Source organism: Macaca nemestrina, chromosome 9 (assembly GCF_043159975.1).
Source record: "Macaca nemestrina isolate mMacNem1 chromosome 9, mMacNem.hap1, whole genome shotgun sequence".
NCBI lineage: Eukaryota > Metazoa > Chordata > Mammalia > Primates > Cercopithecidae > Macaca > Macaca nemestrina.
The window spans coordinates 85,918,042-85,943,432 of NC_092133.1; the positions used below are offsets into that span (position 1 = coordinate 85,918,042).

The window sequence follows — 25,391 nt, forward strand, 5'->3', positions numbered from 1 at the left end:
AAATCAGAGTAGCTACAGTACTCATAAAATCATACAGCCCTGTAATCATATTTTCTCACTTGATTGTATGTCATTAAATGCTGATGTGTAGTTTCTGAAATCTGCATCCTGAATGAACATACAGCAGTGAGCCTTGTGCTTTGCTTTTCCTGCTGTTTCCAGCCTGGCATTATCGTGAATAAGGCTGCAATGATCTATTTGTGCATCTATGGTCTTTTTTTTTTCAGTTATTTTTTGTTGTTGTTGTTACATTAAATTTCCAGAAATTGAGAAAATGAGGAAAACAAATTAAGTATGAAAATTATTATGCAGATGATAAAGGATTGAAGAAAAATTAGAAAATGTATATTCAGAAATAAGAAATTAAAATGCTCTAAATTTTTCCACCTAGTCATAAATTAGAAAATAAATTAATTAGCAAATAAGTGAAATAAGTAATTTCGAATCCAAAATTAAATTTAAGTAGTAAAAATTTTGGAAAGTACAAAAAAAGCAAAATAAAATGACTTCAATTTAGAAATGAAAACAAAACAGATCATTAAATGAACGCTAACTATAACATTTTTGAATACATAACCATCACCATATTATGTTTTAAGTCCAAAAAATAAAATACATAATTTAATTTAGACAGCAAATGGATTTAAATAAATTTCTGAATGAAGATGACTAGAAAATTTAAAATTACCTCAAATTCTACTACCTAGTATACTTCTAATTAGAATATATAATACATAATTTAAAATTGAAATTAAATAATATAAAAATCATAAAGCACCTAAGAATAAAATCAGTATTTGAAAGAGGAAAATATACAAGATAAATACATTTTAAAATATAGGTACGTAAAACCTTATGAAAATTAAAAGCACTCAGACCGGGCGTGGTGGCTCATACCTGTAATTTCAGCACTTTGGGAGGCCAAGGGGGGTGGATCATGAGGTCAGGAGATCGAGACCATCCTGGCTAACACAGTGAAACCCTGTCTCTCTAAAAATACAAAAACATTAGTCGTGCGTGGTGGCACGCGCCTGTAGTCCCAGTTACTCGGGAAGCTGATGCAGGAGAATCACTTGAACCCAGGAGACGGAAGTTGCGGTGAGCTGAAATCCCGCCACTGCACTCCAGCCTGGGCAACAGAGTGAGACTCCATCTCAAAAAAAGAAAAAGAAAGAACAAAACGAAAATTAAAAGGACTCAGAATTTTGGCAACTGGCAGTAACTTTGTATTATATAAATTTCAGGTTTTTTTGTGTTTTTTTTTTGAGACATAGTCTCACTCTTGACACCCAGGCTGGAATGCAGTGGCACGATCTTGACTCACTGCAACCTCCACTTCCCAGGTTTGAGTAGCTGGGATTACAGGCGCCCACCACCATGCCTGGCTAATATTTGTATTTTTAGTAGAGACGGGGTTTTGCCATGTTGGCTAGGCTAGTCTCGAACTCCTGATCTCAGGTGATCCGCCCACCTCGGCCTCCCAAAGTGCTGGGATTACAGGTGTGAGCCACTGTGCCCAGCCAACTTTCAGATTTTTAACGTATATACAGCCTCATATTATGGCATGGTTGTACAATAACAATCTGGTCAATTTACAAATGCTCATTTTTTAATGTCATGCTGCCAAATATATGCCACTGATTAGTTTGTCAGGTAGCTGGCTTTTCATACACTAGGATGAAGATTTTTGTTTGTTTGCATTTGTTTTCTTCCGTGTCAGGGCCCTGGAGCAAGGTCTGATCCTGGCAGGTGCTCTGAACAGTCAGTGTATCAGTGTTTATGCCGGCTGCTCTGTGCCAGGCCGAGGGTAGACACCAACAATGAATTTTACACCTCCCTGGCCTGTACACCACCTCCTTGCCCCACACCTCCATATCTTCGTCTGTTAATGGAAATCATGGTAACTTCGTTGGGCCTTTGTGGAAATTAGACAATAGGCAAAAAGTCTTCACACTTTTTAACAGGTTAAACAATTAAGTGTTATTATTAGGTCTAGAACTGTATGCAGAATTTCCACATGTTAGGGAAATGAAGAGTGATAGGAAGTTATGACAGAGAGGTTTAATGAGCTGTTAGTCCAGCAGGGTGTCTCTGGTTTGAAAGGGTACATCTGTCTCTGCATGGATTTCTAATGCCCTACCTGGGTCTGAAAAGTAGAGTCCAGGTTGATACAGATTTGCTTCTTAGGAGAAATAAATGGGGAGAGAGGGAGTGTGTTTGGCTTCTCACTGAACAGCTCTGCCCCTGCCACACTCTGCCCCCAACATCTCCCCAGCTCACACATTCCCTACACAGGGAGCCTCCCCTGGCAATGGCTAAGCAAGACTATTTTCTCCTGTCCTGAGAAATAGCCCATACCCTTCAGCAGGCCTGTGTTTCCAGCTTGCCCAGATAAGTGATTTTTCTTCTCATTGTGGCTTGTGTATGCCTAGTGCTTCTTAACTCAAGAATCAAATCCCTCAGTCACTCACTAACCCATTTTACCATGTCCTCAAAACTGTTTTTGCAAATAGGCAACACATGGGATAATTTGGAGAGGCAGCAGGATTTTGAGATGTGTCTGCATTAGCTCGGGGGCCCAGGTTAACCTACAGGCCCTCCGTAGATGTCTGCCATGTTAGGGCTACACCTAGCCTCCCAGTGCCAGGTGAAGAAGAGGATGGGCAAAGACCCCAGTCTCCTTCCAGGGCTGAGAGGGTGCAGCCTTTAGCCAGATGAGTCCCTCGGCTGAGAGCCTTTGGTCTGGGGGCTAACCCACCATATCCGGAGGCCCAGCCGCAGGCTGTTCTGCCAGCCCCCGATGGAGGATGAGCTCTTGGAACGTGCGTCTGGCTCTCTCCTCTCTGCCACCTGCTCTGGGGACCTGGTTTCAGGGTAGGGTGGAGCTGGCCCAAGGGAGAAGAGTCAAAGCAGGACTATGAGGCAACTCAAGGTACTGATGCTGTGCAGCATGGGGTAGGGAAGGCCCTCGGCCACCTGGCATTAGTGCTCAAGCTTCTGAAACTCCTCTAGGGGGTAAAGGACAGAGATTTGGTTAAAAATGAAGCAGGATGGGTGTAAATGACCCCTGGAAATAAGGAAGAACTTGAACTACCCAGGATGTCCTGATTCAGAGATAATCTTTCCATCTTTGAAGTTATCCAGTAGAGGTGGACACCTGTCCTGGGCGGGAAGGGAATAAAGGGGTTGATGTGATGTCCTCTGTATGTCCGCCCGTGCTAAACCCAATAAGGCCAGGCCGGGTAACAGCCACAATCCTCACTGGCTTCGTTCGAGTTCTTCGGTTCTTCTCTGCTCCACCCCAAGTTGCCCACAGGCCCCAGTCTTGTCCTGAAGCTCAGTGCAGGCCCCCAGCAAACCCCGAGGATTGTGTTTGCTGGGCTGAACGAGCAGGTGCACAGGTTCCCAGGTCGCACAAGCCTAAGGTCACCCAGAGCGGGACTGGCAGAACCAAGCAGGTCTTGACCAGAAGCAGGCCCCACTCTGCCACCACACTCTCCTTCCTCCCAGAGTAGAAAAGAATCTCCCCTGCTCCGGAACAATGTCAGCATAGCCAGGACCATGCTTGTTGAGCAGCTCCGTGCCCACACCAATGCTAGCCTTCTCCAGACCCATGGTCTCACTGGCTCTCCCATGCCCCTGTGTGACCAGTGTGGCCAGTGTGTTGCAAGGATGATATGGCAGATCAGAGAGGCTTGCTGTCTTGCTCGGGGCCCCCCATTTAAGTGGTGGAGGTAGAATTTAGATCCAGGTATCCCTGACTTCACAGCCAGAGCTCTTTCTCAGGCTGCCTCCCACAGATCTCAAGAGCACATTAGAAAGCCAAGAGCCATTTGCAACATCTTGTTTAATCTAAAACTTACATGATAATGATGGATGATGGACGATGCAGTTTATTAACTCTTAAAGCAATACTTTCAACTAATCGCCAGTTACCAATAAAATTCACATAGATCGTTTTGAGAGTTCTGTAATCGCCTTCAGATTAATATGATTTTAAAACAATATTTTAAAAAAATAGAACTCACCTTTGGTTAGGTGTCCTGGAACTGCTGGTAATGGCGTCTTTCTCTGACGGTACCAGAAATAATGGAACTTCCTTGGAGCTGATAGCCAATGAAATGAGGAGTGGGATGGTGAAATGCCTTTTTCTTCTGTATACCATTCCACCTGATAGTAACATCACAAATGACCACAGGCAAAATTCTAGAACCCTGTCTGAAAGGGAGGAGAGCAGAAACTGAATCTCATTTCCTGGATCCTAACAGGCACATTTAGCTCCCCTGCTTTCACTCCTCTGTCCTCACTCCCCTGTCAACTTATAAAACAGAGTAGCTAGATCAGCAGGCTGTGGCATGCCAACTCCACATGCTCATGGCTCTGGAGGGCTCAGCACAGGTCCTTTTCAAGGCGATGACCCTCACTGTCTCCAGCTTGGGCTCTGCCCTTGCCTATAGCCTTAAGAGCAGCCTACCCCTCCAGAACTGGGTGGGTGGCAGAGTCACAGACACAACAGGAGAACCAAATCTTCACTTGATGCTTTGCAAGCTAAAGCAGTACATTGGAGCACGTTTTGCCTCTGCTTATTGTTGGGTGTTGCTTGCCTGGATACATGGCCCAAATAGATGACTCCTCTATTAGGGATGAAGAGGTAAATCCCAGCCTGGGGGTTACTTTCTGCTTATGGAAAATCTGCCAAATAAAGAATTGAATGCAGAGGGATGGAGAGCCCGGGACAGAAGATGTGACAGTGGGGCTGCGATGGGAAGGTGAAGCGGCACTGTCCCTCTGGGACACATGGGCAGCCAGGCCTTGTCCAGACTGAGCCCGGCAGGGTCCTGACACAGACCATGCAAGTGGAGCAGAGCGTATGTGGGGACTGGGTCTGTGGGCATTCAGATGTCTGCGGGCACCTGAATAGAACTGTGGCAGAGGAGATGGATGGAGCCAAGGGATATGATTTGGCTTGGTGTGGTGGAGCATCTTGAGCAAAGACCTAGTCTTCGGGTAGAGGAGAGTCTCATGGAGTTGGGGAAGAAACGGCTGGAAAAGGAGCAGAGGGGCACCTTGGAGGCTGAGGAGCCGGGCTCTATAATCCCTGCCAAACAGAAGAGACGTTTCGGGTGGAGGAGGAGGGCTCCTCCCACACCCTCCCCAATATTGCCTTTTGTTACCCTTTTTCCTACCAGGGCAGTCCACAATGGGCCTTCACTGGTTTGATATGTAAGTCTTAATTTTAGCCATGTACATTAGTATGGTCTTTTAAAGGAACCATTTGGCCATAGGTAGCAAAATGGTAAATACTCACACTTTTTAACCTAGTGGCACCACAGCTAGAAACCTCTCGTGGATACACTCACAAAAGTACCCAGAGACATGTGCCAAAAGGTGCTCCTGGAAATGTCAGTTGTGAGAACAAAGCCTGTCACGGGGACGGTGAATCAGTTAGGATCCAGCTGTGCAAAACCGCCCTGCGACTACAGAGATGAATGCGAAAGGGCAGTGTGAGCCGATCTCCAGGGCTGCTGCAGCACAAGGGAGGCTGGGTGGAGAACCGGGTGTATGATGTGATCCCATGTATGACTGAAGCTTTTTAGAAACAAACAAAAAAAAGCTATGTAGGCATATAGGCAGGCATATGGGTAAAACATTTTCTGGAACATACACTAGAAACTGGTGACTGTGGACACTTCTTGGGAGACTCTTAGGTCATATCTCATGGCCTTCCGTGTTGTTTACATTTTATCCACAAGCAAAAGAGGGGGTCAGGGCAGGGACAAAGAAGGCCAAGATGTGGCAGGGGAATTCCGTGTGGGTTGTGGAGGAGGCCCCCAAGCCTGAGGCTGCATGTCCCCTGGAATTCTTGAGGCAGCAGCTTGTTCTGGTATCACAGCAGAGGGACACTGACTGCAAGAACCTAACCTTCAGCAGGCCGGGGTGGGCCAGGAAGAGCTGAACGACAGTCTCCCTGTACTGCCCGCTGAGAGCCGCTGTGGGATGTGGAAAGTCTGCAGCTTTCCTCAACACCCTGGCCCCACGAAGCCCAGGCAAGCCCCACCTCTCCCCTGTTTGTGTTCTAACCTTGGTATATTTGGTCACCACCATGGTTTTCTGTCCCACAGGAGATACCCCGGCTCTGACAGGACCATGCTGCAGAAGTGGCAGGTACAGTGGCTCCTCCAGAGGGAAGCCCTCTGGGAATGCAAACCAGAGAATGGCCCAGGCCCCAGCGATGGAGAGGAAGTGTGTGGATCAACCAAGAAGGGATCTTATTATTTATTATTTTTTTTTTTTTTTTGAGATGGAGTTTCACTCTTGTTGCCCAAGCTGGAGGGCAGTGGCGTGATCTCAGCTCACGACAACCTCTGTCTCCTTGGTTCAGGTGATTCTCCTGCCTCAGCCTCCCAAGTAGCTGGGATTACAGGCACCTGCCACCAGGCCCAGTACATTTTTGTATTTTAATTAGAGACAGGGTTTTACCATGTTGGCCAGGCTGGTCTTGAACTCCTGACCTCAGGTGATCCACCTGCCTCAGCCACCCAAAGTGCTGGGATTACAGGCGTGAGCCACCGTGCCTGGCCGGGATCTTATTTTTCTAATTTACCAAAATGTCTCAGATATTTCCCTGACCAAATCTCGGTGATGGAGGACAAATCTTGCACATTGGAGTCAGAGCTGGGGAATGCACGTGCATGTGTGTGCGCGCGCACATACCTGTACACTGTGGATGCCTCCCAGTGGGTACACACACCCCATTTGTGAAGATACACATGCATACAGCCACATAGGGGCCGGGGCATGGGTGTCAATTCTTGTTCCTGGAAGACACATGTGGCTCCCAGCCTGGACAAGTTGACATTCAGCCCAGGGATCTCAAAGAAAGGAAGAGATCCTAAGAGAGGCAGTTGTAGAGATTGGGGGACAATGAGAAAGTAGGTCTTAGTCACTCAGGTCCAAAATCCTCTCCCAAGGGGCAGACTGAGGAAGGGAGAGCCCCTGAGCATACAGGCCCCACGTCAGAGATGATGACTATGTTGGATTGCTCACTCATTCAGCGGCCTTGGTGGATTTTATTCCCAATACGGACCCTGTCTCCATTTGCGACTGTTCATCTGGAGGCAGAGGGCCCTTAAGAGTGAGCATCACCCCAACAGGCAGGGACAGGGAATAGGCAGTTCCCAAAGTCCCAGAGGAAGCCAGACCATCAAGCCCAGGAGTGAGGGCCTCTGTCTCTGGGACTGCCATGACCCCTCTGCTTATTTTCTAACCATCAGTAGGTCAGCAGTCAGTTCACCCCCAGCATTTGTGCTATGATTTTAGTCAACTTCTGAGTACTGCATCCAACCGTTAACACCAAAGCATGTCTTATCCTTGGCGTTGGATGCTGAACTGCATTGGGTTTTTTTTCCTTGCTGACTTTGCTTCCCGAATATACTTGCCTCTGTTCATACTGAAATTTGTGTGTGGGTCCCTGAGTTGGTGCTGGTTCATGCATGAGATGTGCACAAAGTGACCGAGGGGCTGGCTGCCTGTCCTCACTCACAGAGCCAGGGCCTGCTGATGAGGCCTGAGGGTGGGACCCCTGGCCTTGCGGGAGCATCAAATGTGTTTGGTTTATCCCCTTTCCGTCTCTTCTGGTAGAAAAGGGACATCAGCAATTTTGAGTATCTCATGTACCTCAACACCGCGGCTGGGAGAACCTGCAATGACTACATGCAGTACCCAGTGTTCCCTTGGGTCCTCGCAGACTACACCTCAGAGGTAAGGTCCTCATGTGGAACCCACAGCTGCCCTCAGGCATTCAGACCTTGATAACAGAGACCCTAAGTCAGTATGCAGACCCTTTGCTAGGAGCTTCTGTCATATGAACCTGGGTACCTGGGCCTAACGGCTGCTGAAGTTCAGATCTCTTTTTTTTTTTTTTTTTGAGATGGAGTCTCACTCCATCACCCAGGCTGGAGTGCAGTGGCGCAATCTCTGCTCACTGCAACTTCTTCCTCCTGGGTTCAAACGATTCTCCTGCCTCAGCCTCCCAAGTAGCTGGGATTACAGGTGTGCACCACCATAACTGGCTAATTTTTTTTTTTTTTTTTTGTATTTTTAGTAGAGATGGAGTTTCACCATGTTGTCCAGGCTGGTCTCGAACTCCTGACCTCAAATGATTCTACTACCTCAGCCTCCAAAGTGCTGGGATTACAGGCATGAGCCACTGCACCCGGCCTTAGATCTCTTAAACTCATCGTGGCCTTTGGTATTTGGCTGCCTGGGTTCCTGTCCTGGTTCCCCCTGTGGAATGATCAACACAACTAGCATAGTTGCTAACACGAGCCCCAGGGGGCCTCCTGGCTTACTCTCTGCAGTGAAGGCACCTGATGCCATCTACCAAGATGGTGCCATGGGTCAGCCCTTGTGGGGAGAGGCAGTCACAAGCGAGGTGGGCCATGGAATTTGTTCCTAAAATCAACGTGTGCAGGAGAGGGGTCTGGGGAGGAAAGGAGAGAGAGACACAGGGATACAGACACACAGAAAGGATAAGCTACTCTTCCTGGAACTTGAGTTCAGCAACAGAGACGATGGTGTCTGGGCCTCATCTGGTATCTGGACTGAGATGTGTAGTGACAGGGGAGGCTGATGGTGAGATGACAAGAACAGATCCTTCATCTCTTTTAGCCTCCACCCCTGTGCCCCATCAGGCAGGGAAAGGATGGGGAGAAAAACTCCACAGCTGGACCAGGGTGATGTGATGTCTGTGTTCCTATGGGGATAACCAAGCTATGGAGCAGTGTCCTGGCCACCTGGGCTCTGGCCATCTGGAGAGGTGCTGGACTGTATGTAAAGCACATAAGGTGGCTGAGCCACTTGTTCAGATGAGCCTGGCCAGTCCTGCCTAGGGCTGCTTGGATGGCAGACCCTCAGGATTTGGGAGAGGGAGACTCAGTCCTTGGTGACCTCTCGTCCCCTCTTAAGACATTTAATGCAGCAAAACATTTCTCACTAGCACTGGCTGCTGCTTATTGCACTAATGGTCCATCGGAGGCTGAGGCATTTCAAACACAAAACCTACTCACATGTTGCAAAGTGGTAGTTTGCAAGTCTTTTTTGTTTAGGTCATACTAGGTATTTAAAATCTTTATTATTTATCAACTTAAAAATGAAGAGATTTCTCCTTTAAAAAAATCTGATTTCCAATATCTTTTGGAAAACCATGAGATCTGGCAACTAGGAATTTTTCTGAACTGGCAAGATTGTGAAAGCTGAGTGTGGGTCTCCGTGTGTCCCCTCCAGCACTCACTGGGATCTTAAGAGGGGCCGTTTCACTCTTGGCCCTGCTTCCCCCTGGCTTTTGCAGGCATTTGAGATAGTGACACCCTTGGCCCCCAGTGGAACATTGAGGATTCACTGCTAGTGGAAAGAAAGGGTTATGAGCCAGGCACAGTGGCTTATGCCTGTAATCCTGGCACTTTGGGAGGCCAAAGCAGGAGGATTGCTTGAGTCCAGGAGTTCAAGACCAGCCTGGCCAACATAGTGAGACCCCATCTCTATCAAAAATACAAAAATTAGTGAAGCATGATGGCACGCACCTGTAGTCCCAGATACTTGGGAGGCTGAGGTGGGAGGATCACTTGAGCTCAGGAAGTCGAGGCTGCAGTGAGCCATGACCACTCCACTCCACATCAGCCTGAGCAACAGTGAAACCCTGTCTCAGAAAAAAGAAAAGAGAGATACACAGGTACCTCCCCCTATAAAGAAATGCAAATCCCAGCAATTCTTGGCTCCTCTCCTAACATGCAGAACATCAAAAGAAAAAGTTTCCCAGAGCGCGTGGCCCTGAAACTGGTACTGTTTTCTCTGTGGTGTATTCCAAGAGAGGGAAGGGGAGCTCACAGCATGCTTTCACTGCCAAGAAAGGAGTAGACCTCCAGGAAAAATGAGCAAGTCCCTCTCATTTCCTCCCTGAACAGATGACTTCTAATTTCCTGTAAAATCAGTTTGATTCTAAGCAAGGACCCTGAACTATTGGAGTACATAATGCAGTTTAGGAGCCAAGTGCCTCATCGATAACACAAATTCTTTTAAAAGTATCTTTTCAGTAACTGGAGGCCATGTTCTGATTTGGGTCAACTTGGAACAGGTTGAGTGTGAACTCAATCTTCCCCTCCTCTTATTTTTCATCTCTCCCTTTTTAAGTCTTTGTGGATCACTGGCTCTGGGGCCATAAAACCCCAGCCTGCCAACTAACCAGCAGAGGCAGGTCAGACCAAATGACAGTAAACCAATAAAGAGAACCATAAAACTCAAGAGCATGATTCCTAGGGCACAAGCGGGTCCGGGGAGTTAACTCCAGCTGCACATCTGCCTTCTAGACATTGAACTTGGCGAATCCGAAGACTTTCCGGGATTTTTCAAAGCCCATGGGGGCTCAGACCAAGGAAAGGAAGCTGAAATTTATCCAGAGGTTTAAAGAAGTTGAGAAAACTGAAGGTGAGTAGATCCAGCTTGATTTTTTGTGCAGTGTTATTCTTCTGGATGCCCTGAAATGATAGTTGACAACAATTAAGGTGGTCACCTAGCCTACAAGTGATTGCATTTGAACAGAGGACTCTAACCTGGTGGTAGGAAGTGCCTGGGGAGCTTCTAGAAAATACTGATGTCCAGGCCTCACCTCTAGAAATTTGGTGTGGCACAGCCCAGGGGATTCTAACATGCAACCTGGCTGGAGAAATATAATGCTAAGAGGTAATGACTCCATGCCTGGGGACAGGCAATGGCAAAAGAAACTAACATTTATTCAGCACTTTCTCTCTGCCAGGGGCAGGTCAACCTGTGTTCATATATTACAGTAGTCCATTTCACAGAGAAGGAAAATGAAACTTAGAGAGTTTAAGCAACTTGCTCAAGATCACAGCCTCTAAACGGCAGAGCCTGCATTCGTGTGACTCTAGTTCCCAAAGTTTGTCCGTCTACATGTCATCTTTAGACATTTTGCCACATTCACGTGCCACCTGTGACCTTATTGCCTGAATGTTTTTCTTTAGGTCTGTTCACTTCCTAAACGTCAATGAATGTATATTTTTAACACTGTTCATGAACACAGTGTAGCACGCCTATCTGCCACGCGTGGGCACAGGTAGGGAAGCCGCCCTCAAGCATATGTTTTTGTTGCAGGAGACATGACCGTCCAGTGCCACTACTACACCCACTACTCCTCAGCCATCATCGTGGCCTCCTACCTGGTCCGGATGCCACCCTTCACCCAGGCCTTCTGTGCTCTGCAGGTGAGCTGCTGCCACTTTCTGTAAACACACACACACACACACACACACACACACACACATGCACCAAGACTTGGGCTTGAACAAAGATGGGATGCCTCTGCTAAAAACTCAATCATTAGCCAGTGATTCCCAGTTGACATTGGCTCCAAGATTCTGGTTCCCCAGCCAAGGCAGACTGTTCTTCCTCAGTTACACCTGCACATCTGCCCAACAAAGTCTTGCAAAATGATTCTAAAAAATAAGAAATGAGACATGAAAAAAATGATTCAACATAAATAAGATTTAGTGGAAAAAGAAAAAGCAGGAAGCTTGGAGACTAGAAAGGCAGGCGGTCAAGGATTAGAAAAATAAATACGAGAAGGAACAATGAAAAGAATATGACTCAAGACATCGGAATGCATAAATCTGTACCAATGACAAACTGAAAGGCTTCGAAGGACAAAACCAACTTACCCACCCATACACTAACAGACCATTTTACCAGCTTAGGGTCGCCAGGTTTAAAATAAAAATACATGATTCCTAGTTAAACTTGAATTCCAGGTAAACTATAAATTATTGGTTGTTTATATAAAATTTAAATTTAGCTGGGCCTTCTGTATTGTACATGACCAGTCTGGTGTCCAAGTGTTGCTGGGTTGGTGTCCAAGTCATGGGGGATTTCTGGGACACAGTCTTTCATGGGCAGTGCTGTGAGGGTGCTGAGAAGCTCCTTTCTCCTCTTCCCCTCACAACCCTGTCACTGGGATCCTGCTTCCAAGGAACCCCTTTATCCCAGGGCACAGCTTTTGAATGGGAGAAAATTCTCAGATAGGCCAGCTGGCTTGGCTGACTCTAAAGAAAATATAGCACAGGGTGTATGGGCTGCCCCAATCCAGACCCTGCAATTGTCCAATGGAGAGAAAGGCATGAGCTGGGGTGGGCAACAGGCCACTGAACACACAGACTTGCTCTGACACCTAAGCCTCATCTCAGAAAAGCCTGGATATCCTAAGAACTGTGCGTTTGGGTCTGACCTTACCAGTGAGGTCACTCTTTATGGTCACTCGGAGGACCTTGACCCTGAGAGACCAAAGGCCACCCTGCATTAGCACTAAAGCCAACTCTGAGCCCTGGGGCAGGAATGGGTAGGCGAGGTCAAGGCACTTTCTCCAAATAAGGAGCAAATGTCCTCCTGTCTTCTGTTTCTTGGCACAGCCTTCTGCCTCCTTGACGGCATAACTCGTCTAGACGTTGTATAACCCCCCTCTCCCTGGAAATTCACTCAAAAATAATAAGTGTGCTTCCCCTGAGCCTTTCTCAGGCAACAAGCATTTTAAGTAAGTTTGGTTTGGAGAACAAATGGTCCCAGAGCTGCGCCCCATGCCGGGAATCCCATCCAGATGTTGCTCATTAATCCACAATAAATGATGATCACCGTTGACGATGATAGTGATGGATTCTGCCACTGGTTTCTATCCTGGGAATTTAAGTGTTTAAATGTTCAGGATGCTTTCGGAGTTCCCTCTTGCCCCTTCAGGAGGCTGCATTACAGCCCAAAACCCCAGCTCTACCTGTTGCTAAGGATCTTTTCACATCGGGAGGAAACAGAGTGAAATAGAAACAGCCTCGGCTGTGAGATTTACATCACAGCTCTGCCACTTAATAGATACAAAATCTTCTGCAAGTTATTTTACCTCTGGAAATGAGGGTTAATTATGCACATCTCACTGGGCTGTAGGCTGTCGAGAAGATTAAATGAGAAAATGTGGAGAGAACCCCCAGCTCGGGGCTTGACGCTGCATAGGTGATCAATCACTGTTAGTTCCCTTCTTCCCTCTGCAATCAGCTAGATCTAATCTGAGCAGGTCTGAACTTGTCCAGGCTGGTCTCCTCTGGTTTAAGATAATTTAAGGCAGTCTGGACTGCAGCAAAGTATTCCAACTTAGCATGAACCAGACCTAACAGGTGTGTTGTGAACCAACGGGATATCTGGGCTATGGCCACTTTGAAGCTAATCACTGGTTAAGGCTTATTTTAGCCAGTTTGGCCCATTGGTGACCTAGCCCTTTTGACTCCCATGTTGAAGTCCCTGATCTAACTGAGTTTTGGGGCTCAGATCTGTCTTGGGTAGTTTGACCCATCCAAGTTGGAATCACTCGGGCTGTCTCCACGTGCTTCTGAATTGGGTCTCACTTTCCTACTTTTAAATGACTCCTCTAGTGGGTCACACCTGGCCTGAGCCTTTGAACCAGCAAAAGAACCAGCCACCTTCCACTTTTTCCTTAGGAAAAAAGAATTTTAGCTCTCAAGGGAATGAGTATAAAGGTTACATAGGCTTCCTCTGGGAGGGGACACACCAGGCTCCCCTTTGAGAGTGGTGGGGCCTTGGCAGACCTCCTTAAGAATATTCCGGCATCTTCCTGAAGTCAGGCTCTTCCCTCCATCCTACCCCACCTGCTGAGGGGGCCCTGTATCTTCTCCAGAGACCTTTGCTTCACCCCTGTGGTGGCTGGAAAGGAGCTTCCCGTAGTCTCAGCAGCCCAAGGCACTACTCCCAACCTGGGGTGGACGAAGGAGTGGGGAAGAGCCAGAAATATGGGGAGGCTGTGGAACCCAGGCATGGAAGCCAGAGCCAGTGGACGTGTAGGAGTCAGCGTGGGAAAGCGCATGTCTCCATTCTGCTTTGAGCAAATGCTACCACCCGCCTATTACCGCAGATAAGCCAGAGTGGAAACATATGTGGTGAGCTTGGGGAATCACGTTCCAGCATCCCCAGGGCTGCTGTGTTTGACTTTGTTTAGATCGCTTTCTTTCTTAGGGTTCAGTCTCCTTGTTGGTGAGATCAAGGAGGCAGATGGGAGGATCGCCTCTGAAGGCCTTTCCGTAACAGCTCCAACTTCTGATTGCTTATTAAGCACCTACTATGCACCTGGATGGTGCTAAGTACCTTACAACTGTTATTTAAAATATTTTAACTTCTGATTGCTTATTAAGCACCTACTATGCACCTGGATGATGCTAAGTACCTTACAACTGTTATTTAAAATATTTTATACTTATTCATTGTGGAAAAATATACATAATAAGAAATTTACCCTTTTAACCATTTTGAAGTGCACAGCTCAGTGTCATTAAGTGCATATACATGATTGTGCAGCCATCGCTGCCATCTGTCTCCAGAACTTTTTCAACTTCCCAAACTCAACCTCTGAAACTGTGAAACAATAACTCTCCAATCGCCCCTCCCCACAGCACCCAGCAACCACTGTTCTACTTTCTGTCTCTATGAATGACTACACTAAGCTTATTATAAGTGGAATTATGCAATGTTTGTCCTTTGGTGACTGGCTTCTTGCACTTAGCATAATGTCCTCGAGGTTCATCCATTGTTGCAGCATGTGTCAGTTTCCTACGGCTGAATCCTGCACCTCTGTATTTGTAGACCACATGTTGTTTATCATTTGTTCATGGCTGGGGTGCTTCCTCCTTCTGATGACAATGAAGGGGGCTGCTGTGAACACTGCTGTGCCTCATTGGACCCTCACAAGCTTGTGAGAGGCTGCTGTGATTCATCTCAGGATACTGAGTCTCTGGGACGTCACGTCCCTCAGGAAATGACAAGGGAGATGAGATGGGTTCTAGCCCTGGGGATACCAAACCTAAAACACTCATGGTAAATAAAGCAAGGTGGGATCTACAGAGGTTGTCCAGAGGGGACACAGTGCTCAGAGGAAAGGGACATGTGCCATTTTCAAGGCCACATTTTCAGTAGAACAGTGGGGAGTCCCTCGTGCAGCATCAAGCACAGGCACACATGCATGCGGTGTGACATGTAGGCAGTCACCTGGTGCTGCAGCACACATGCAGTGTACTGGCTGCATGTGTGTGCAGCGTGGCCCTTGGTGCTCCCAGTGCAGAATGACAGGTAGCACAACAGCTCCGCCGTGGAGCACCTTTGCTGTCACATACTGTATGCCTGTGTGGCACACCCAGTGTGGTCTGCTGGGTTGCAGAGAGGCAGGCATGGAGTTCTCTGGGCACTGTGGCCCATTTACCCGGCACTGTGCAGAGACTGTGGACAGCACGGAGACCCCCTGTTGCTGTGCGGTATATTCGGAACCCTGGGTATAGGAGTGTTTTATTCCCTTCAGGTTTAAGTGTTCTTAAGTTTGAGCTGGTCTTAGAATTGATGCATACTTATGTCCTTGATGTGTTCATTTGTTTTTCTGTTCCAAGCCTGTTATTACCATAAGATTTTTACAATCCAGAAAATATGGTATATGTATGTACTGTGTGATCTGAGCAGGTGGCACATGCAGGCACTGTGACCAGGCGTGGGTCAGCTTTGCGCTCTCTTTTCCCCACTTTCTTGGAGGTGTGAACTCGTCTGTCTGCCAGGGCAGAGGGCTTGTCTCCCTCAGCAGCAGCCCCAGGATGCTGTAGTTCTTTCGTTCATTCGTTTTTTGAGACAGGATCTTGCTCTGTCACCCAGGCTAGAGTACAGTGGCATGATCATAGTTCATAGCAGCCTGGAACTCCAGGGCTCGAGCAATTTTCCTGCTTCAGCCTCCTGAGTAGCTAGGACTATAGATGTGCACCACCATTCTTGGATAAACAAATAAACCAAAAACAAAACAAAACAAAAAAACACATTTTGTAAAGATGGGGTCTTATTATGTTGCCTGGGCTGGAAAATGTTATAGTTCTTAGGAGTCTTGCCTGCTTAGAGCAAGTATCTGTGAGCCTCCAGAAAGCTGAGTCACAAGGAGGTCAGGCCCCTGCTGGGGTCCCAGCCCAAGCACCTGTTTCTGCCCCAGTAAAAGCACCAGTTGCTCTCAGGCCTGAGATCAGACCCAGCTGAGGTGGGGCCCAGCAAGGCAGCCGGCGCCCACCAAAGACACAGCAGCGGTGGCTGCTGCTGCATTTAATAAGAAACAGAAATAAAGTGCTGTGTTAATTAAGTCACAGCCCATGTGAAGTCAGCTGTTACCAGCAGTGGGGAAGGGTTTTCTGAACCACCTGAGGCAAGATGGCTGGTTTTTGTACAAGACAGATGCTAACTGCAGAGAGAACGGAGAACCGTGGGGCAGCACTTGGCCCGTCCTGGCTGTTGACTTAGAAGCTCCTGGAGGGATCATTGCCAGGAGTCCTGGTGGAGTGTGTGCCAGGGAAGGCGAGGAGTCTGTGTCTGTGCTCACACCGAGGTGGACCATGCCTGCCTCTTCACTTGCTGCCTGCAGCTCAACCCCTGCCTCTGAGGCAAGCAGCCCACCTCCTGGTACCCTAAACCTCACACAGGGCCAGCCCGCCCCATGCAGCCAGGGCTGCGGGGCTAGACAGAAACCACCAGCCTCCCTCTGATTACAGCGTGAGGATGTGGGGTCTGTAAGGGCCCAAACTGTGACTTGAGGAGAATCATTCAAGATCTCCAACGCTGTGTGGTTTTTATCATACAGACTTGAGGAGGAGTGTTGGAAAAGCACACGCAATAGGGACAGACAATCCTGGGATAAACTCCTGGCTCTACAACTTTCTAACTGGCATTATTGGACAATGGAGCCTTGGTTTCTTCATCCTTTAAAATAGCCCCTAGCTGGGTGGGTGGTGAGGACTAAAGGAGATATGGTATGAGCCATTTTGGCTGACCTGAGTGTCCCCTACATGCCCACCCTCCTCCTCCTAATGCAGGCAGCATGGTTTCAGCAAGCCTTGGTGGGTTCACTCATTTAGAAAAGAGTCACGACCTACAGAAAGGAAAGCTAATGGCCACTCTGGGGTCATCCCGTCCTCCGAGAGAGCAAGACCAAGGAGGCAGCCGGACCAGTGCGTGGGCTTCCCAATGCCACAAGAGTCCTACACCGTTAGTTTATTCAGTAGCGAGTCAGGGCCTGGCTTTTTCCTGCAGAGGCTCAGAGAACGCTGGGTCCAGCTTTCCTTTCCCCTCGCACATTTGCCCCGTTACTTCTGAAGTGCTGTTGCTGCCAAAAGCTGCCCTGACAGTGCAGGCTCTCCTTCCTGTTATCATCCCACAGTCCTTCAGATTCCCCACCCTCCTACCCCTGTCCCCAGCACTGGAGGATCCCGCCTCGCCTCACTTCCCCCTGTACCCTACCTCCTACCTTCCATGACTTCCATCCCCTTCTCCTTTAGAGCTCCTGGTTGCCTTCCCCAGGCACACTGAGATCAGGGCCCAAGCCGAGGATTGCTCCCTAGTTCTAATCCTAGTCTGTGCAGAGAAAAGGACATAGGGACTGGGTTCATTTGACACCTCTTTCTATGTGCCTGCTGCACTGCATGAGATATGTCTCCCTCTCTCTCTCTCTCTCTCTCACACACACACACACACACATGCACACACACACACAATTGCTTTCACACCAAGAGCTATCATCCAAGGTTCACAGACAAGGGCATGGGCAGTTGAAGAGATTAAGAAACTCACTCGAGTTCATCCTGCAAGTAAGTGGGCACTGAAATTCCTGCCCAAGCCAGCCTGCTTCTGAAACCAATGTGCTTTCCACCATTGCACACTGCCTCTTTGATGGGCTAAAGACAGCAGGTTAGATCAACTGATATATCAGTGGGGTCCTGTAAGTGAGTCGTTTGCATGGGTACTTTTAAATTACTAGAAAGAATATCTGCAGTGAGATATTCTTTCTAGTTGATAAAACCAATTCCATATCCAGATGTGGCAGCAGGTTGATTTGGATCAGTGTCATCAGGAAGGAAGAATAGACTTTCTAGCATATATTACAGAAACATCTTTGCATCTCGGTGTCCCTCAGCATGTGCAGTTACTGAATTTCCTGTGAATTTGGGTCAAGAATTGAAACCACATTGGAGAGGAGTTTAAGGATGTCTAATAGTGATTGAAATGCTCATCCAGGGACACTGGTGTACATAGACTTTGTGTCCTCTAATGAAAGGAGTACTTCATTTAATATAGAACATTTCTTTTCAGGTTTTTCAGCTTTAACCATCATACCATAATTATAGACTATCCCCTGATTTTAACTTGGATCAATGTCCAGGAATAGTCCTTGCTAGCCACTTCTTTTCCTATTATTTTGCCCTCAGTTTTGCTTCATCTCTTAGCAATATTTAGCACCTCCTAAAGGATTTTAATTGGGAAGAGGTACCTAGGATTATATTGTTTCTGGACTCTTCAATATTCAAAATGTTCCTGCATCTTTACATGTGAGTGATGTCTTAACTGAGCCCAAAATCCAACAACTGTAACCTTTTGCCTCAGAATCCTCTAGGCTTGGCTGGCTCCACTGTCTTTTGGCCTAAATGTCACATGGGAAAACCTTCCGCCAATAAGAAATTGTTCCTTTGTTGACAATAATAACCTTGCTATTATTTTTTACAGTTCGTTTGGATACAGGTCAGATTTGTTGCAGAACAGATTCCAGAGCAGCTCTTGGTTCATGAATCCTCTCTGATCACTTTGTTCCCTTCCAAGTTCTAGATGTAATTGTGTTGGTTTCTTTCATTTGGGTCTGGATTTGCCTTAGATAGGTGCTCTTTAAACCTTAACTGGGTCTCTCCGCCTCTTACCTTCTTGCCCCATTTATTCCTCTTCTCTTTCTTTTATCCTTCCTTCCTTTCTGAGAATTTAATCCTAGCTGGGACTCCTCGCTGGCAGCCACCAGAGTTTACATCAAACCACAGTCGTATGATACAAGTAACAAAGCAACTCCACTTTTTCTGCTAGGGAATTTGGTGTTTTCTTTTGTATTGCAGAAGTGAGAAAACCCATTAATTTTGAAACAAATGTATGCAAATACATTTATTAATATAGGAAATAGGAAAATCAGTTATTGCTTCCTTTATAAATAATACAGGCTTAAGTTTTAAAGATATTACTTTTGCTAAAATGCATTAGACAGCTGTGAAAAAAATAACAGTTTTCTTTGTGGTAATATCTTTAACCAGATTTGTAGCACTAACAATATTTCGTATGTATATATTATTTTTATTTAATACAGGTAATCTTTTTATTACCAAATCATATTGTTTCTCAGGAGACTACCATCAGCACTCATAAAAGCTGCAAAAGGGAAACGGGACGAGGAGAAGGCATCAATCTCCCGCAGATGTAAGGCTTGGGCTGCAGATTAAATACACAATGCTCCTAATACATTTCAATGAGTGACTCATTAGGTGAAGATTTATTTCGACACCCCACCCCCATTTTATTTCCATTCCAATTTAAATTTGATGGTGGACGTCATTCCCTAATTTCAACCGAGAGCAAAGCGACCTTGGGGAAAAGCCACATGTTTAAAGCTGCCCATGCACTGCTTGAATCAGTGTCCCTGTCCCTGTGTGGGGAATGACCCACAGATCTCACTTGATCAAGTCTGACTCAGTAAATGGACCAGCCAGACCATGACCCTCAAGATGTCCAGGTGTGGCCACCTTGGGTGTGTGGTAGGTTCCCCCCTCTCAGAAAGAGCTGAGTTCCCCCTTGGCCCACACGTAGTGGATCAAGTTGGTCCCAGGTCCAGGGATTCCCCCAGGAAACTGGCATGGGACAAAGCATGCCCTGTGGAGTTGCATCCATGGGTTTGCCCCAGTTCTGCCATTCACTGCCTTGGGAAAAATCAGTGCACTTTGAGGAGCCTCCGTTTTCTGGTCTGCAAAATGGAAACACCAATTCCTTCCTCATGCAGCTACTGTGAGGATTAGGAGAGAGCATCTGAGCATGGACCAGGCATGCCAAGAGAAGGCGCCTGCCCTGTTTCACCTCCATCCACCCCTGCAGCTGCCCCCAAGGCTTCCTTGGGTAAATACAGATGGAGACCCTCAGCCCTCTGAGCAGGGAAGGGAGTGATGGGCATAGAGTAGGCTTTGCTGTGGTCCTGCCCCTTGTTCCACATGTGTGCTTTGTAGAAGATGGCAGAAGGAGGACAAGTTTTTGTTATACAAAGGCCCAGCCTTGATGGGGACAAGTGAACTATTGAATCCTAGGCAGAAGGATATCCCACAACTTACATAGACCCAAGGCCCAATTTCAGAAACTGTCTCCTGAAGTCCCTCCAGCCCCCAGCGCCTTCATTTCTCCAACCAGGACCTGGAGGGAGGCACCTCTCTGCCTCCTCCCAACCCCCAAGACCACGTGGTGAATAAGGGTACCATCAGCTGAAGAGTTTGACAATTCAGATGAGAGAATCAGGGCATCTAGGGAAAGAATATGCCTGAATTCTTACATGGCCCAACCTCGACAGCCAGGTCTGGGGCCGTACCAGGCCACCTGTGGCCATGGGCCTTGGGACCAGGACTGGTCCTGGCAGAGGCTGTGGATATCATGTCCTTTGGGGACCAGCCTCCTGCCCCTTGAACCTAAAATTTCTCCATCTCTCCACCCTCAGATCCATTCTCTCTTATCAAAGCCAAGACCCTTGGTCCCAGAGTCTCCTTCCTACCCACCTCTCGCCCCCACCAAATGCCATAAGCTGTGTGTTGGATGTCACCAGGGCCCTGCCCTAGCGAGTTCTCCTCCCTCCTCCTTCCTCCTCTGCTTCTTGCTCTCCTCCCACCCCTGCTGCTAACCCAAGCCTTGTCCTCTGCTCAGAACACTGCCATCTTCCCCATCAGCAGGCTTCCAAACTCACTTCTGGGGCGACACTCCAGGAAACTCCTGCTGACCTCCCACATAGAATATTCACCCACTTCTTTGTCCTATGGTTGGTTCTTTATTTCCCGCCTGTGGCACTCGACCATGAGCCTCCCAGGAGCCGAGTCCCAGTCACTGCACTCTTGCCTCGTGTGGACCACCTAATTCAGAGCTGGCCCTCTGCAGTCTTGGAAATGCTCAGATGTGGTTTTCCTGTTTCTGATATGAACTGAGATTTCCATGGCAGGGAAACATGGATTGATTACCACGGATCATGCATTCTGCCTTGAAGCTCTGGAGCAAGGTTCCAGAGAGTAATGAAGGAATCGGTGGCTGGAGAACCACGGCACACACATCTGGGCTGACGGGTACACGTGTGTGGGGAGAGTGAATGAGAGGTGCTAATGGTGGAACCTGTGCCTCCAAGGCAGAATGGATGGTGCCTGGCCAGCAGGAGGGTGCCAGTGAGCAGCTGGTCATGTTGGCTCCATTTCCCCCAGGGTGGAGGCTTCGACGTGGCAGACAGAATGTTCCACAGTGTGAAGAGCACGTGGGAGTCGGCCTCCAGAGAGAACATGAGTGACGTCAGGGAGCTGACCCCAGAGTTCTTCTACCTGCCTGAGTTCTTAACCAACTGCAATGGGGTGGAGTTTGGTGAGTGGAGGCCTGGTGAGGCTGGGTGAGTGGTGTTGCAGGGTGCTCTTTCCCACAGCCCCTGGGTGATGACCAACGTCATCTGGACCTTTGCTAGGCCCTCCCCAGGACACATGCACTTCGGGTGAGGTCTCCACTGGGCAGCAGTGCCCAGAAGGAAAGGTGGTTGCTGAGGAAGGGCGCTGGCCCCAGGCTGCCAGGACAGCGCTGAGCCACCACCCCACCCGTGACCTTTCCTCCGATGGTCCCAGGCCTCAATTGGCAGTGAGGCCGTGGCTGAGACCAGGGGCTCCTCTGTGTAGCCCAGGTCTGGCACTGCCTTGCTGCCTCAAGACCTTGGATAAGCTCCTGCCCCCAACCAGTCCCATTTCCTCCATGTCCCACAAATGGGTTCATGTGGACTACAAGGGCAGGACCCAGAGATGCTGGATCTCCTGGGGTAGACTGCTGGGTGGGATCCCAGGGCAGCTGGACAGGCACTTATGGCAGCTCCTTCCTGAACTGCAGGCCCCAGCCTAGGATGCAGCAGGGCTTCTTGCTGCTACAGAGGTGGAACAAACAATCCAGGAGGCCCTGGTGGGCAGGTCCCTTGGGGACTGTGTGTACGTCTTGGAGCCTCCACTGCAAGCAGTTGGGAGGCTGAGTCAGGGCAATTTGCGGAGTGGATGAGTGGTCACAGCCTGGGCAGGGTGTGGGCAGCTGTGGATGCCGGCGTGGCTGGGAATCATCTTCTGCAGACAACATGCATGAGCCATCAGCAATGCATACCTCAGGCTCTAGAGCTCCCCTTCTTCAGTGTTCTCCTTCTGCCTCCAGACAGCACATAAGGGCATGCACCTGAGCCAGGCCAGATGTAGCCCCGGCACAGAGTATAGAGGAGGAGATTAGTCCTTGCAAAACCTTGTGCAGGGGTTTTCAGCCTTAGATATGCAGCCCACATCCATGAGGAGCAGGCCAGACAGTGAGCCAGGCCCCATGAGTCTGACCTGTGGAACCTGGGGACCTTGGTGGTGTTCAAATTGTTAGACACCTTACATGCGTCAGGGGTGAGAAGTGAACAATACAAAGGATGGATCCCCCAAAGCGTGAGGAGTCCCACAGAGGAGTCACTCAGGGAGGGTGGCAGCCAGGAGGAGACGGCTGACCAGCCTGGGGTTAGAGCACTGACCGGAGTACCCACTCTGCCTTGGAAATGAAGCCAGACTCTTCTGCAGGAGACATGATGGGCTCAGCTGCAGAAACGATGGCTCCTACCAGCAATGGAGGCCAAGAGAGCAAATGTCCTCAGAGAAGTCAGGAGAACAAGTGGTTATTGAGCACCTACTGTATACAGGGACTTTTTTTTTTTTTTTTGGCACTGGGGATTTAGTTGAGTCTCCTGGGATGGCATACCCTGAAGATGCTTACATTCTGTGTGAGGGTAGGAAAAAGGGAAGAGAAAATATAGACAATTTCTATATTGTAAGTGAAACATTGTTGGATGCTGAGAAGTCCTATGAGGAAAATAGGTAGGAGAATGCTTTGAGGATGACTCAGCAAGACCTGGGTTTCTCTGGTCCTCAGGAAGGACCTGTTGAGGAGGTGGCAGGCTGAGATGAGTGATGAGAAGGGCCAGGCCAGACAGCTCTGTAGCCCAGAGAGAGCAGGGGAGCTTTTATCCAGCTGCTTCTTGCAGGCTCTGAGGAGGTCAAGCAAGACTGTAGCTCATGTTTATGGAGTACCCATCATATGCCTGACATCGTTCTAAGCATGTGATATGTATTTTCTCCTTTAATCATTATGCCAGCCCTATGAGATAATTCCTGTCATCACCTTAAATTTTACAGGTGGAAAATGAATCTCAAAGAAGTGAAGTGGCTTGTGCAAGGCTGGGCAGCTAATGGAGAGGAGGGAGACTTGGGTCAAGTCCAGCCTCCTCTTTCTACTCTCAGGGGAATCTGTCTAAAAACCTTGCTGTTCTCTTCTTAAAAATGGAGAGAATATGCATAAATTATCGAGTTAGAATGAAGATTCAGTGAGGTGATGTGTGGCCAGGGCCTAGCCTAGCTCCTGGCGTGGACTCAGATGCTTAGAATTTGCCAGCTTGCACCACTATCACTGTGTCACCTGATTATTTAATGCTGTGTAAAAAGCACCCAGAAGAAAGGCACGGTACAGTGGAGAGAAAGATGTACCACAATGATGACACTGAAATCATTTCAGACAACTTGTAAAGCAAGCACTAGCGTTGTCTGGGAAGCAAGGAGGACCTCCTGGAGGAGGCGAAGGTCTAGAGGCCATGCTGAGGGGTCATTCCAGGCAGAGAAGGTTGAAAGCAGCATGGTCCGCAGAGAACATAACTCACGTTCTGACCTACACAAAATCAGCGATCCTAGGCAGCATGTATTTTACATCCGCCAGTTCCTAGCCTGGTTTGAGTCCCCAGTTACCCAAATCTCTGCTGCTTCTCATCCCATGCAGGCTGCATGCAGGACGGGACTGCGCTAGGAGATGTGCAGCTCCCTCCCTGGGCTGATGGGGATCCTCGGAAATTCATCAGTCTGCACAGAAAGGTGAGTCAGGCCAGGATCCCTGGTATCCTGCTGGGGACCTCAACATCCCCTCAAGTTCCACCAAGGCTTTCTGTCCAAGTGGAGGGCCACCAGCACTGTGAGGCTTATGTCTGGAAAACCTAGAGAAGGGGTGGGGTGTATGCCTTGGGTTGGCAAGGAAAGGCTTGGGCTCTGGGCTGTTTCAGGAGCTCCATTAGACCCTGCCCAGGTGTCAGCTTGGTGAGGGTTTCACTGGAGGAAGTGAGCTTAGTGCCCTGGAGGGCAGGTCAGTGTCCTCAGCCAGCCCTACAAGAATGTCCACTCCCTGGGCCTTACTGCTCGGCATAGTTCAGAGAGGGTTTGGAGTCTCCCAGGGGCTCCCACTGGCCAAAGATTTTCCAGGACTGGGGAGAATTTGGCTTATCACCCAAAAAACTGGACATGGGTAGAGATCAGAGGTCATTAGGGACACAAGGTGAATCAAATTTCTAGGTTAGTCTAAGCACATGAAAGATGTTCAGCATCATTGGTCACCAGGGAGAAATAAATTAAAACCACCATGAGATGAGATGCTGTGACATACCCACGGGAGTGGCTAAAATTGAAAAGACCAGCGAAACCAATAGTTGATGAAAATGTGGAGCAACTAGAACGTGTGAGACATCAATGGTGGGAAAAGCAAAATGGTACACCCACTTTGTACAAAAGCTTGGTAGTTTTTTTACAAATTTGCAGGTGCATTTGCCATATCACCCAGCATTTTCACTTGAAAATTGAAAGCACGTCCACACAAAAACTTGTGCATGAATCTTTACCAGGTTTATTCAAACTAGTCAAAAAAGCAAATGTCCATCAGCTGCTAAATGGATAAACAAATTGTATGTCCATGCACACACAACAGAATGCTACTCAGCAGTAAAAAGGAGCAGATTTACTGAATCAGTTTACACAGAACAACATGGATGAGTTTTAATGCATTATCCTACGTGAAAGAAGCCATAACCCAGGGCTACATATCATGTGATTTTTATATGCAGGCATGAAATGTGACACTTAGAGGCAAACTATAGGGACAGAAAACAAATTAGTGGTTCCTAAGCTCTGAAGTAGGAGAATGACCACAAACGAACACACAGGGGGACTCTTTGAACCAAAGGAAATGTTCTATTTCTTTACTGTGGTGATGGTTACATGACTGCATGAATTTACAAGAACACTTTGAACTGGGCATTTTAAAAGGGCAAGTTTTATTCTATGTAAATTACACCTAAAAAGTAAAAATAACCGGAGGCAGGTCTGACTAGTGGCAACAAACCTATGCCTTTT

At 48.0% G+C, this 25,391-nt stretch overlaps 1 protein-coding gene across 14 annotated transcripts in view; it reads left to right on the forward strand.

Moving 5' to 3' along the window:
- The window catches only part of LOC105486657 (WDFY family member 4), a 295,688-nt gene that overhangs the window by 248,832 nt on the left and 21,465 nt on the right, over positions 1-25,391 (forward strand). For 13 of the 14 annotated variants that reach the window (XM_011749639.3, XM_011749635.3, XM_071069964.1 and 10 more), the window contains 6 exons: positions 6,123-6,165; positions 7,642-7,761; positions 10,365-10,482; positions 11,167-11,276; positions 21,381-21,534; positions 23,995-24,086. In XM_011749639.3, the coding sequence (XP_011747941.2) occupies positions 6,123-6,165; positions 7,642-7,761; positions 10,365-10,482; positions 11,167-11,276; positions 21,381-21,534; positions 23,995-24,086 (637 nt within the window). Of the gene's footprint in view, positions 1-6,122; positions 6,166-7,641; positions 7,762-10,364; positions 10,483-11,166; positions 11,277-19,285; positions 19,410-21,380; positions 21,535-23,994; positions 24,087-25,391 lie in introns of those variants that run through there. The other variant, XM_071069968.1, reaches the window with a different exon arrangement.